The sequence below is a fragment of the Vicugna pacos genome, chromosome 6, assembly GCF_048564905.1.
Source record: "Vicugna pacos chromosome 6, VicPac4, whole genome shotgun sequence".
Classification (NCBI taxonomy): Eukaryota; Metazoa; Chordata; class Mammalia; order Artiodactyla; family Camelidae; genus Vicugna; species Vicugna pacos.
The window spans coordinates 63148422-63161373 of NC_132992.1; the positions used below are offsets into that span (position 1 = coordinate 63148422).

Sequence of the window (12952 nt, forward strand, 5' to 3'; positions counted from 1 at the left end):
TCCACCTGTAGACAACTTACGGTTGCAGTTGCTGAACAAGTGCAGTTCTGACATGAATGTTGGTGGAGAACTTCTTTTATGTTAATGAGTAAGTGGAACAGCAGAGATGTATGTCAGAACTTCACTTGTTCTTCAGTGATGTGAGTGAATTTTTTGCTGAATGGAATACTGGAAAAATTAGATTTTTATGCCATTCACAATTTGACAGCTAGAGACAGAACATACTTTTAAAATTAACCTGCCTTATTAACAATTTCTCCATCCCTTTCTTAGCAGTCAACAAACAAAACAGCAAATCAAGCCCTCATTTGCTGATTTTCTGTAGTATGAATACCAGCACCAATGTGAAGTCATTAAACACAGAACTGGGAAAAGATGCCCAGTTAGCCCACCATTAGATGTTATTTCTGTCATATAGATACAATAGACACAAATAACCTCCTGGTGTGAGTGACAGTAAAATGCAGTGAATTAGTTGGGCAGTGATGAGTTATGAGTATTTATTGCCTTTACATAATTTACATAGTTGTGCATTTATATGATTGCATTTTTAACGCTAACTATGTTTAACAACTGGGTTACGAAACTGCGGAAAATTTAATAATCAGCTCTCTCAAGCTGATGTAAGCCAGCTGGCTCCAGTGCACCCTTGACTGAGTGCCAGTGGCTTTGTCACTAAACCTTTTTGGTTTTAAACAGCTTTATTGAGATATAATTCACATACTATACAATGTACCCATTTAACTGTATAGTTTGAATGGTTTTTAGTGTCTTCGCAAAATTTTGCAACCATCATCACAATCCAATTTAGACCATTTTCATCACCCCCAAAATAAACCCTGAACCCATTAGCAGTCCCTCCCCATTTCCCCTCTAACCTCCTGCCCACCCCACACACCCCTGCACCGCAAGCCCTAGGCAGCCACTAATACACTTCCTGTCTCTATAGATTTGCCAGTTCTGGAAATTTCACATAAATAGAATCAAACAATATGTGGTCTTTTGTGACTAGCTTCTTTAAGTTAGTGTAGTATTCAAAGTTTATCTCTGTTGAAGCATTTATTGGGACTTTTTTTAAGCTATTTTATTTTTTAGGACAGTTTTAGATTTGCAGGAAAACTGGGAAGACAGTACAGTAAGCTCCCATATGCCCCACACCCAGTTTCCCCTGTTGTTAACATCTTACCTTAGTACGGTACACTTGTTGCAGTCAGTGAGCCAGTATTCATATATTATAATAAAGGCAATACTCCATTCACATTTTCTTAGTTTTCCCTGATGCCTCTTTTCTCTGCAGGATCCCATCCAGGATACATGACATCTAGTCAGCCTATCTCCTTGGGCTCCTCTTGACTGTGACAGTTGCTTAGACTTTTTTGTGTTTTGATGACTTGACTATTTTGAAGATGCCCGGGCAGGTGTTTGTGGGATGCCTCTCTGCTGCAATCTGTGTTACGCTTTTTCTCATTCTGTTGACATGACGTCACTGTTGATGTTGACCTTGATCGCCTGGCCGAGGTGGTGTTTGTCAGGTTTCCCCTCTGTGAAGTTGTGCTTTGCTTCCCCCCTTTCCATACTGGACTCTTCGGAAGAAAGTCGCCGTGCATAGCCCACATTAGAAAAATTACGGTCACTCTCCTTGAGGGCGGGTTATCCATGTAAATTATTTGGGATTCTGCACAGGAGATCTGCCTGTTCTCTTCCATTTATTTCCTTATCCAGCCATTTATTTGTATTAATATAGACTCATGGATGTTCTATTTTATACTTTGGGCTGTACTCCAGTACTACTTTATTTTATTGCTCAAATTAAACAACATTTTTTCAAACCTCAAAGTTTTGGCCATTGGGCCATTTGGCTCTCAGTTGGCTCCTATGCTCCTTCGACATATCCCCATCAGTGTGGGGTTGGCTTATTTGTTTTGGGGCAGTTCCTTGCTTTTTGGCACTACAAGATGCTCCAGGCTCATCTTGTGTATTTCCTACTGCAGTCTTGGGGTCAGCCATTCCTCCAAGGAGTCTTGGTTCCTTTTACTGGAGAATGGTATTAGAAGCCAAGATCTGGGTGCTAGGTGTGCTCATTGCTACTGGTTCCTAGCCTTTTTGGACCTCAGTTGTTTTTAAAAAGAGTTAATTAGGTGATATTCCTAAGCTCACAGTTAGCCTAATGATTCCATATTTCTATATATATCAGGTTTGTCATTTGTTTGGTTTCATATTGCTTGTTAAAAATTTTATTTAACTTTCCCCCATCCCTTGTTTTTTTCTTCTTTCCTTTTTTCTTTCTTCTTTTTCTCCCTTTTTGTCTTTTTTCTTTCCTTTCCTTGTATTGTCTTTTAAAAATTTCTTCATTTCCCCCCATGCTTTGCTATATTCCCTGTTTCTGTTTTCTTTTATACTTCTCTCACTGTGATTCAGCAAGTCTTGATTATTAGTGTAAAATATTTTCTCTATTTTAGCATGTGAAAATAACAAGGCAACCAGTGGAACAGACGACTTAATGAAAGCAAATCTCCACTGTATAAATGATTGCACATAATTCATTTTATGAAACTTAAATAATAGCTCAAAAATGTGAAATACATCATGATTATTTATGTAAACCATTACCACAGTCATATTTGAATAAAGGGGTTCTCTTTTGACATAATTTTGTTAACACATTTAACCATTATGCACAGCTTTATATACAGCGAGAAAATTTTAAAAAGAGGTATCCAGTCAAGTCAGTATCGTTATTCTATGTATCTCTTTATAGTTATACTTTTTTTTTCAGTAAAAGATGGAATAACTTAAACTCTTATGGAAACCTCAGTCCTGGCTTTTTATTGATACTTCTTATGTGCATACTGTGTTGAATTTTGTTCTTTGGTTATAAATTATATTCACTTCCTCCCTCAGTGGACTTAGAGAACCCATTGGGCCCAGTAAACACGTTTGCTAAAGCATGCATAGTGTGTTGTATTTGTTTGTTTTTCTTCTAACTGCAAGGTTAGGGACAGATAATGTCTTAAGGCATCTAGTATCTACACAAAGTTCTAGTATCTACTTGTTGAATGAAGAGATGAGACGTAAGTGCCCATAAGGGCAAGGACCGAGCCTTACATATCCTGCTTGTGACCTGCATTTGTTGGTTCTCCATCGTTATTTGTTGAATTGCGTGTAGCTGAACTAATAAATAAGCACAGATTTCCTTGTTAATATCTTCATTGTTTGTTTTGGCAACATAGCAAAAGCTATCCTAAAATCATGTGTTCGTTTGGTCTGTAACATATTGCAGTCTCTTCTTTGTGATTTATTATATGCTGAGACCAGCATGTCAGGAGTGGATTCTAGCTGCACCATGTTCCTGTGCTGTTGGAGGAGTTTCTCCAGTGTGTCACCAGAAGGAGGAAGGCTTCCCTTTCTCCTTTCCACCATTTCTGACTGCGTAGGCCCTCATACATGCAACATTCACAGTGACATTTTATTTTTAGGAAACTGAGGCCGTGTTTGTACTCCTGCCGGGATTCAACTCAGCTCCGTCTGACTCTAGATCTAAACTCTTAACCACTTCATAGTCTTGGAACAAGGGCGAGCAAGCAGACATTGCATAGCTGGTGACTCCTTTGGTTTATTTCAAGGCACAGCCTGTTCTGAGTATTGATTACAGTAAATCACATCTCCAGCTAATTGATAATGTGATGTGTCTTGCAGATGTGGATGTTGTTAATCCTGATGAAAAGTCCATCATGACCTACGTGGCCCAATTTCTGCAATATTCAAAGAATGCACCTGGGACTGGAAATAAAGCCCAGGTATTATTTTTTTTAATTTTTTGAAAATTTTATTTTGGCAGGAGTTAATTAGGTTTATTTTTTTTAATGGAGGTATTGGGGATTAAACTCAGGACCTCATGTATGCTAAGCACACACTCTACCGTTGAGCTATACCCTCCCCACCCCAAGCATGTCTTTGTAAGTCCAAATCACACTCATTTTTGTTGTACCCCACTAATGGTTTAATTTTTAATATTGAGGGATAATTTGCATACAGAACGTAAATGTGCGGTTCAGTGAGTTTTGATAAATGCATTAAAGCATAATTTAATCATGATGTGAAGCATTTCTGTTACCTAGATTGTTACCTCGTGCCTCTTTCCTGTCTGTGCTCCTCCACCCTACACAGCCAATATATTTTACTATTTGCTTGTTCTTTTTTTTTTTAAGTTAAAACTGGTAATTTGTTAAACTTGGCTAAATTATCTAAAACATCTTTTTGAAAAATTTATTTCAGTAAATTTTTATAATTCTTAGTTTTTTTTTAATTGAAGTATAATTAGTTTACAATGTTGTGTTAACTTCTGGTGTACAGCATAGTGATTCAGTTATATATATATATATATATATATATATATATATATATACCTTTTCATATTTTTTATTATAGGCTATTACAAGGTGTTGAATTTAGTTCCCTGTGCTATACAGTAGGACCTTGCTGTTTATCTGTTTTATATATAGCAATTAGTATCTGCAAATCCCAAACTCTCAATTTGTCCCCCCAGTAACCACAAGTTTGTTTTCTATGTCTGTGAGTCTGTAAAACAACTTTTAGATAGGCACTATTATAAGACAAATGAAGTTGAGCAGGCTTTTTAAAAATTCTAGAGATTACAGATTTTTTTCTATTGTAATTTTTAGCAGCCTTATTGAGGTCCAATTCACATCCGTTTAAAATTTACAAGTCAGTGGTTTTAGTGTAGTTGCAGAGTTGGGCAACAGTTCATCGCAATCTAATTGTAGCGTGTTTCCATCTTAACTATTCTTTAGCTTCATGTAAGTAGAATCATATAATTCATATAGACAGAAGCTCTGTGTTCTGCTCTTAACCCTTGTTTGTTGAGATGCTCTTGAATTACCATCAGATTGCCATTTGATTCTTCATTTTCTCCCTTTGACTTTCAGTCAGTGACACAAGATATGGTGGGTGGAAATTTCATAAAAATCACTGAGCTGAAAATAAACATTTATTCTGCTTCTCTAAAGATAAATGAGTGCTATGAATTTAGTGAAATGTTTTTGAATATTATTTTAAAATTTACTTAAACTGCTTCCTCAGACATGTAAACATGCAGTCATGTTATCGCATTTTCTTTGACAAATTTAGGCCTATGTTTTTCCAACTGTTATGTTTGAGGCACCAAGCCAGATTGTTGCTGACTCTGGCAGAGAGACTCAAGCTGAAACTCAGGCTCACAATGCAGGTCATTCATTTCTGACCTGCTGAGGAGCTACTCTTTTCTAATTAATTTTCTTATTAAAAATTCAATTATTCATGGAATCAGATGCAAAAATATATAGACAGCACTCTTGCTTAATAGAAAGAAGTAAAAGAAAGTCAAAGAAGAATGGACATAAGGTGTAATTTATTTTGCTTTATCCTCCAGCAGTAAAATTTGCCCCCAGATGTTTGCAAGCTAACCATCTAAACAAGAATCTAAAGAAGAAAAAATTGTTGCTCACTTCCATATGATAGCTTAACCAAAGCCTTTAGTAGTGTTATTTTTGAGATCTTTAAATTGTTCAAGATATTGTTGATGTTAGTGTATTTTGTAGATGTAAATGTTTCTTTGCTTAACCCATGTTTAGATTTATTGGAAAGCAGTATTCTGAAATGCCTATTATAAATAAGTAATTTCAGATAATGTTCTTTAAAATTGAAGAATGCTGGAAGTAAAGAAATCAAAAAAATACATAAAGGCTTCTTTACCCTGTTTCTTTAGCACGTTATGTTCAGATGCTGCTCTCGATTCATTTTACAATTTAAGGTGTTAAATGAATAAGCAAAATTCCTCTTTGGCACAATGAGTCATTGGTGTGTAATGATTACACTGTTTCACTGATGTTTGCAGTTGTTAATTTTATTGTTAAAAAAAATCACCAAGTCTATTTAAGATACAGTTTTAAATGTGTGTGTGTGAATTATAGGGAAAGATGAAAGATGCTATGGCCTGGTTAACTCTGCAAGAGAAAAAACTACAGAAAATGCTAAAGGATTCAGAAAGTGAGACCTACGCTAACAAGTATGGAGTAAGTATGACTTTAAACAGCAATTTATTTGTAGTTTACTCTCAGGAAAGTAATGGATGTTTTTAGAAAAAAGTCTTTCAGAGTTAATTATTTAAACACTAAATTAACTCCACGTTTTAGCACTGAGTTCTAGGGATCGAGGTTCTAGAATTTTAATGTGCATTGGGATCACCCCGGGAATCTTGTTAAATTGCAGATCCTAACTCAGTAGTTCTGGGACAGGGCCTGAGAGTCTGCATTTCCCACGAGCTCCCGGATGGTGCTGTCGGTCCTTACAGAACTTTGAGGAGTAAGATGTTAAGAGTAGGGACTGGAGACTGGTCTCTGGGTCCCACCACATGTTTTGTAAACACCTTGTTATTAGAGTAGTGTCCTGCCCATTAAAGTATTGTTTGTGGCTGCTTTTTCACAAGGCCGCAGCACAGACCACGTGGCCCACAAAGCCTACGTCTGCTGTCTTTCTGCTTTCCAATCCCCGGTCTAGAGCAGAACATGCTCTTCAGAATGAATATTGAAGGCAAAAAGACTAGGAACTCAGGAATGGAGCCATCCCAGAATCACAATACAGGGTTTCAACCAAAGGGTCCTTCGGGGAGTGATGACTTCTGTTACTGTCACTATGTTGAACACAGGCTACATAGCAGGCACCTTGCTGACAAGCGTTTTACATGTTACAACATCTTGCCGAGTGTGGTATTGTTATTCCTGTTTTACAGATAGAGACAGCAAGGCTTAGAGGGGCTAAGTGACTTGTACAACGTTACATAGCTACTGAAAGGTAGAGGCAGGATGTGAATGAAGTCTAGCTTCAAAGCCCTGGCCTTTATTTACATCTTGTTGCTTCTCCTGCATCATCTTGAAAGAGGCCAACAGAAGCCAAAGTGAAAGTTCCACAGTCCTGTTTCTTAATACTCAGTCTATGCAACTCTGTGCTCCCCACCCGTTCTCCATCCTCGTTAAGGAGATACTCTCATGGGCACTTAGCTCCTCTAGGCCTCCATTCCCCTATCTGTTAAGGGAGGGAGTTGGATGAATCCAGCCTTTCCAACACTAACATTCAGTGGATTGTGTGACTTTCTGGCCACACCATTCCTTTTGGTTTAGAGCCATTAGGGAAGGAAGGGACTAGACATTCTCATCTTCCTTCCATCTGATCTACATAGGCTTCTGGGGCTTCCCTCTTAGCTGTGGCCTGAGATATTTTTCATTGACAGGACGCTCAGTGTCCACAAAAGTGCCCTCCTCTCACATATGTCTTTGATTTATTAATGTACCACACAGATTCAGGTTTCTTAAAGGCTTTATGAAGTTATTTCAATTCTTACATTAATTAGTTTGTTCACAAAATGTAATTAGAAATGCTGCCAATAATTAGGGGTGATTTTTCAAACAATATTTATGGAATTGATGACTCACACCAATATCTCACACAAACACAAACCAAGGAAAGCTTTGTTAATTAAATTTTTGAGGACAGAGACAAAGCATTTTTTGAAATCTGTATAAAATGACTTGGGACGAATTGGCTCAAGTGCAGTTAATCATGGACACTTCAAAGATCACTTAGACATGATGACTGCTGTCATATAATTCTCACTGCCACTCATTCTTATTTTGTTGTGAACACATGTTTGGGGAGGACAAACAAACTCATATTTTCCGTGGGACATCATGGCTTGTCCTCTAGAGCTGGGTGGCCTTGCTGCTCCATTCCAGTAGAAATCCAACAATAGTGACACGAGACAGACGCTGTGACCTATGTCACTTTGAGGGCTCCCAGATCACGAGGCTGCACTGAAGAAAGAAACTGGTTCGGTGAGAGGATCCTGAATTTTACCTTTCTCTAAGTGAAAATTTAAATATAACCTACAGCTATGGACCTTCAGATAGCGAATTGCGTTTTATAAACTGGTTTAAACATTTTAGTCTTTAAAATACTCTTCTATTTGTAGAGCCTGCTCTCCTTCTTGGAGTCATTCAATGAAGAAAAAACCCCCTTTTTGGATGTCCTGTTGATAAGAAGGAATCCAGATGAGCTGAATGAAGATCAGTTACAGTTAAAAGAAGCCTGGGATGGTCTCAACTACCAGGTTACAGTGTTATGCTACTAGCACATTTTCACGAGGCAGCTTTGCTTGTTGGACGAGCACTTTAGACTTCCATGAGGAGTTCTGTAAAAGAGCAGATGCTTCATCAGGAAGTTAGGAGAACACTTTTATATTTCTCGATGGTCTTGTTTGGGTGGTGGTTGATATTTAAATAGGAATTTATAACATTCTATTTAGAGAAATTACAGGCTTACTACAGTTTTTATATTTGCCATCAGTTCTTGGTTTGTGCAGTAGATTATCCATGTTCTGATTGACCTGAAGCCTCCTCTCTACTTTGGACCCTTGTCATGTGTCACTATCAATAGATGCTTGAAGGGGATTAGGGACAAACTCAGAGAGAACATGCAATGATGAATGTGGGTATGTGTGCCTGAATGTATCTGTATAATTTCAGTCATTTTAAATGTATACTGAGATTTGTGTTACAGCCCAGGATATGCTATATATCAGTGTACATGTTATTTGCACTTGAAAAGAACTTGAATTCTGTACTTGTTAGGCATAGTATTCAATAAATATCAGTTAAGACAGAGTGATTGATAGTGTTCAGATTATCTATGTCTTGACTGACATTTGGTCTAACTTCTCTGTCAGTTTCTGAGAGAGGGCTATTAAAATCTGTAGAGTCTTTTAATTTTGTCAAATATTTCATCATGCATTTTAAGACTTTGTTATTAGGTGTGTGTATTTATAATTGTTATGCCTTCCCTAATTGACACTTTTACCACTATGAAATATTCCTGTTTATCTCTAGTAAGACTGTTTTTTTTTGATGTCTGCTTAATCTGATATCAATATGATCATTTTATTCTTCTTTTGCTGACTGTTTGGCACATCTTTTTCCTTCCTTTTTTTTCAGCCTGTTTGTGTCTTTATATTTAAAGTGCATTTCTTATAAACAGCATATAGTTGGATCTTGCTTTATTACCCACTCTGACGATCTCTGCCTTCTCATTGGATTGTTTAGACATTAACATGTAGTATGATTATTGATATGGTTCAATTTGGGTATACTGTCTTACTCTTTTCTTTTTTTTGGTTTATTCCCTTTGTTTTTTGTATTTCTATTTGTTCTTTTCCTGTCTTGTTTTAGATTATGTTAAATATTTTTAGAATTCCATTTTAATTTATCCATTGGCTTTTTTGTTCTATCTCTTTTATATTTTTAGTGGAATTACAATTACATTCTAAAATTTTGCAGTCTACTTAAAGTTCTACAACTTCTAAGTTATTATACAGCTTCTTATAACATGTACAAATCTTGCAATCAAATCTTTCATCCGTTATGCTTCATTGTTTTATATGTAAATATATACATGACACAAACTTATGTTTTAAAGTCCCCAAGACCATGTTATCAATTTTTTCTCAAAACAGTCATATATTTTAAAGAAATTAAGGGGAAAATTAGTCTTTCATATTTATCTAGATATTTATCATTTCCATTGTTCTGCATTCCTTTCTAAAGATTTGAGTTTCTACCTGAACTCATTTCCTTTCAGCTTGAAAAACTTCCTTTAACTTATCTTATAATGCAGGTCTGTGGATGGCAAATTCTTTTAGTTTTCTTTGAGGTCTTAATGTCTTTGAGGCAGGTGGTAATTAGGTTGGTTTGTTTGTTTGTTTATTAATGGAAGTACTGGAGATCGAACCCAGGGCCTTATGCATGCTAGGCATGCACTCTACCACTGAGCTGTATCCTCCCCCAAGGTCTTAATGCCTTAATTTTGCCTTCGTTCTTTTGAAACATCATTGTTGAGGTATAATGTACATACATAGAATTCACTCATTTTAAATGGCTAATTAAGTGATTTTTAGTGAATTTACAGAGTTGCAACAAAGATTGTGTGGTCTGCAAGTCAAAAATACTCTTTGGCCCTGGAAAAGTTTGTCGGTTCCTGCTCAGGTCTCTTGGCCATCAGGAGCCACAGCCTGTTGTCAGAATACATTTATCGCACCATTTGTGAAGTGTGTTCAACACTAGCACAGTGACTTAAAGGAGCCACCCTTTCAGAGTCCCTGATTTTGAAGCACTATTGCAGCTCCAGAAATCTTCCCGTCGAGTGGCAGTGCTCAGTGCATTTTCAGCTCCTGTTCTGATCACAGCTTTGACCCTGACCCCCGTGAAGGGCAGGAGCTCTCTGTTAATGCATCCTCAACAAAGTGGGAGGAGAGGAAGAAGATGTTGTCTGTACAGTTCAGGCTGTTCCAGGCCACAGAGGCCCAGCCTAATTTTGCTGCGTATGATTTGGAAAAATCACCCAAAGTAATGAGAAAAACCATTAAAAGAACTATTTTGCAAGATTAAGTGCTACAAATTGATAGTAGCTTGAAAATCCATTCCTTAGGTAGCATCCCTCTCATTTTCTTGATGTTGCAAAATGAGACTTCCTAATTTTAAAGTCGTCAGGTTGTGTAGCAGTCAATACTGTCCAGACAGTTTCTCGTTCAGTTGTTTAAGGACACAAATATCTCAAAGCATCTTAATAAATGGTTTCATTTTAGGCCTGCTATAGGAAATAGCAACATTATGTTATTTTGACCTGACAAGATCTTATGTAAATTTTCATCTAAATTCAAAAGTAATTTCCAACACTGAGAAAGAAAATGTGGAACCAGTTTTCTGTTAAGAGTGAAAGGAGAGGAATGAAAGGTAAACATTGCCTCTGTCTTTCCTCTTCTTACTGCTCCGCAGAGTACAGCCCTCAGTCAAAAGCCCACATCTGGTTTCATTCAAAATACGTACAGCTCTCTTTCAGCTGAAAGAGTAACAGCCGAGTTAGAGGTATTGTTCTTTGTTTTCCTTTAGCTCAGTTATTTGCCAGTTTTCTGGGTCAGGGTTGCTTATTTTTTGGCAAATGCACAAATAATTCATATATATATAAAATAAAAGTACATGCTAGCTTGCTTATGTTAAAAATTTGTAATAATGAAAGCTTTTTTTCCCCATTATTTTCCAACTGGAGGCCTAATGGCATATAGTTAATGATTTAGGGTTGTAGAGCTGACTTTTGCCATATGCCTTTTGAGAAAGTACAACTGCAAGGCAATTAAAGCAAAACAAAATACTACATGGTATCACTTATATGTGGAATCTTAAAAAAAAAAAAGGTCAAACTCAGAAACAGAGAGTAGAAAAGTGGTTGTCCAGGGCTGAGGGGTGGAGAAAATACAGAGAAGCTGGTAAGAGGGTACACATTTTCAGCTGTAACATGAATAAGATCTGAAGATCTAAAATGAAATATGGTGACTATAGTTGATAAATCACACTGTATTATATCATTGAAATTTGCTAAGAGAGTAGAACTTAAATGCTCTCAAAAAAAAAAACCAAAACAGATAAATATGTGAAATGATGGATATGTTATTTAACTAGATGATGAGACTCCTTTTACGAAATGTATATATGTCAAATGACCATGATGTGCACTTTAAATATGTTACATCTTTATTTGTCAATTATTCCTCAGTAAAGCTAAAAAAAAAAAGCAAAGTGAAATGCAAAAACTATAATATTTAATGTTTCTAGTTTATGAACAGTTCCATTTGACTGCCCTGAAGGAGCCTAACTTTGTCTTCATTTAACATCTTTGTACTTGGGTGGTTGATTAAATGATTTTTTTTGATATTTGCCTTGCATAAAGTGGGCACCCAATAAATGTTTTTCAAAATTGATGATGAATCAGATAACCCGATTCTTGAAAAAATAACCTAATTTTGCTTCTTCTTTATTTAAAAGCAAATTTAACTCTAAGAATCATGACAACTCATTTAGTAGAACCATAATGGTAAGAGAAAATACAGACTTAAAACTCATACTTTCAGTATCAGTGTGGAGTTGGTGTTGTTCTGAGTCCTCCCTGGCCCCAGCTCTGTTATGTTGCTGACCATGCTTTACTTGTGACCTTGTACTTGTCTGCTTCCCCCACTAGGTGTTCAGGCAAGAGCTATGGCTTTTATTTGTCTGGTTGACCCTCAGGTGGAGAGGGTTGTGTTAAACTTACTGTTCCCTTCATGGTACATAGGTCTGGGCAAGGCTCTACTCTTATTCACTTGTTAAATTGTGTATTTGTTTCTTTTATACCAATACCGTCCATCCATCCTCCTTTTCCTAAGCCCACCATTGTGATGTGCTTAATGGGTATCTTTTTGTTTTCTACGTTCTTGCAAAATGCAGTATTGTATTTCTGTGTCCACGTGTTTTTAAGTTGTATAAATTGGTGTCATATGTTACTCCATTTCTTACTTTCAGTTTTGAGCCCACATACTTAAGGTGCCTCCATGTTGCCACCTGTGTGCATCTAACTGCGGCACAGCCCTCGGTGGTGTGTGACCCCCCCCCCCCCAAGTCTCTTCTCTACTCCAGAAGCCTTCTGTCTTTCTACCCAGCTCTTAGCACAATTCATACATATTTGCTGAATGAATGAATGCGTGAGTGAGTTTTGACAGTGCTTAGCAGGGAGAAAATCCAGGTAGCAGGAGCAGCAAGGGAGACCTGGGAGTGCAGTCAGTGTTTGGGGAAGTGAGTAGTTGGCATTTGTGTGACTCACGTGTGCCCGTAGGGAAGGGTGGAAAGGCTGAGGAAGGAGGGAGTTGGCTGGACTAGGGGAGGGCTTTGGTGAAGGACAGATACTCAGGAGATATGGTAGAGGTATCGAATATGAATATATGATTAGGGCTAGTGAGGAAAATACAAATCTGCATGCGAAGTGTAGTTGTAATGTCAGAAAACGCAAGGGCATACAACATCACACGTTATGGTCATTTAAT

At 37.1% G+C, this 12952-nt stretch overlaps 1 protein-coding gene across 12 annotated transcripts in view; it reads left to right on the forward strand.

Annotated features, from left to right (window-relative positions):
• Positions 1-12952, forward strand: part of SYNE2 (spectrin repeat containing nuclear envelope protein 2) — a 288222-nt gene that overhangs the window by 78688 nt on the left and 196582 nt on the right. For all 12 annotated transcript variants that reach the window (XM_072963192.1, XM_072963191.1, XM_072963196.1 and 9 more), the window contains exons 9-11: positions 3697-3797; positions 5970-6071; positions 8024-8161. In XM_072963192.1, the coding sequence (XP_072819293.1) occupies positions 3697-3797; positions 5970-6071; positions 8024-8161 (341 nt within the window). The remainder of the gene's footprint in view (positions 1-3696; positions 3798-5969; positions 6072-8023; positions 8162-12952) is intronic.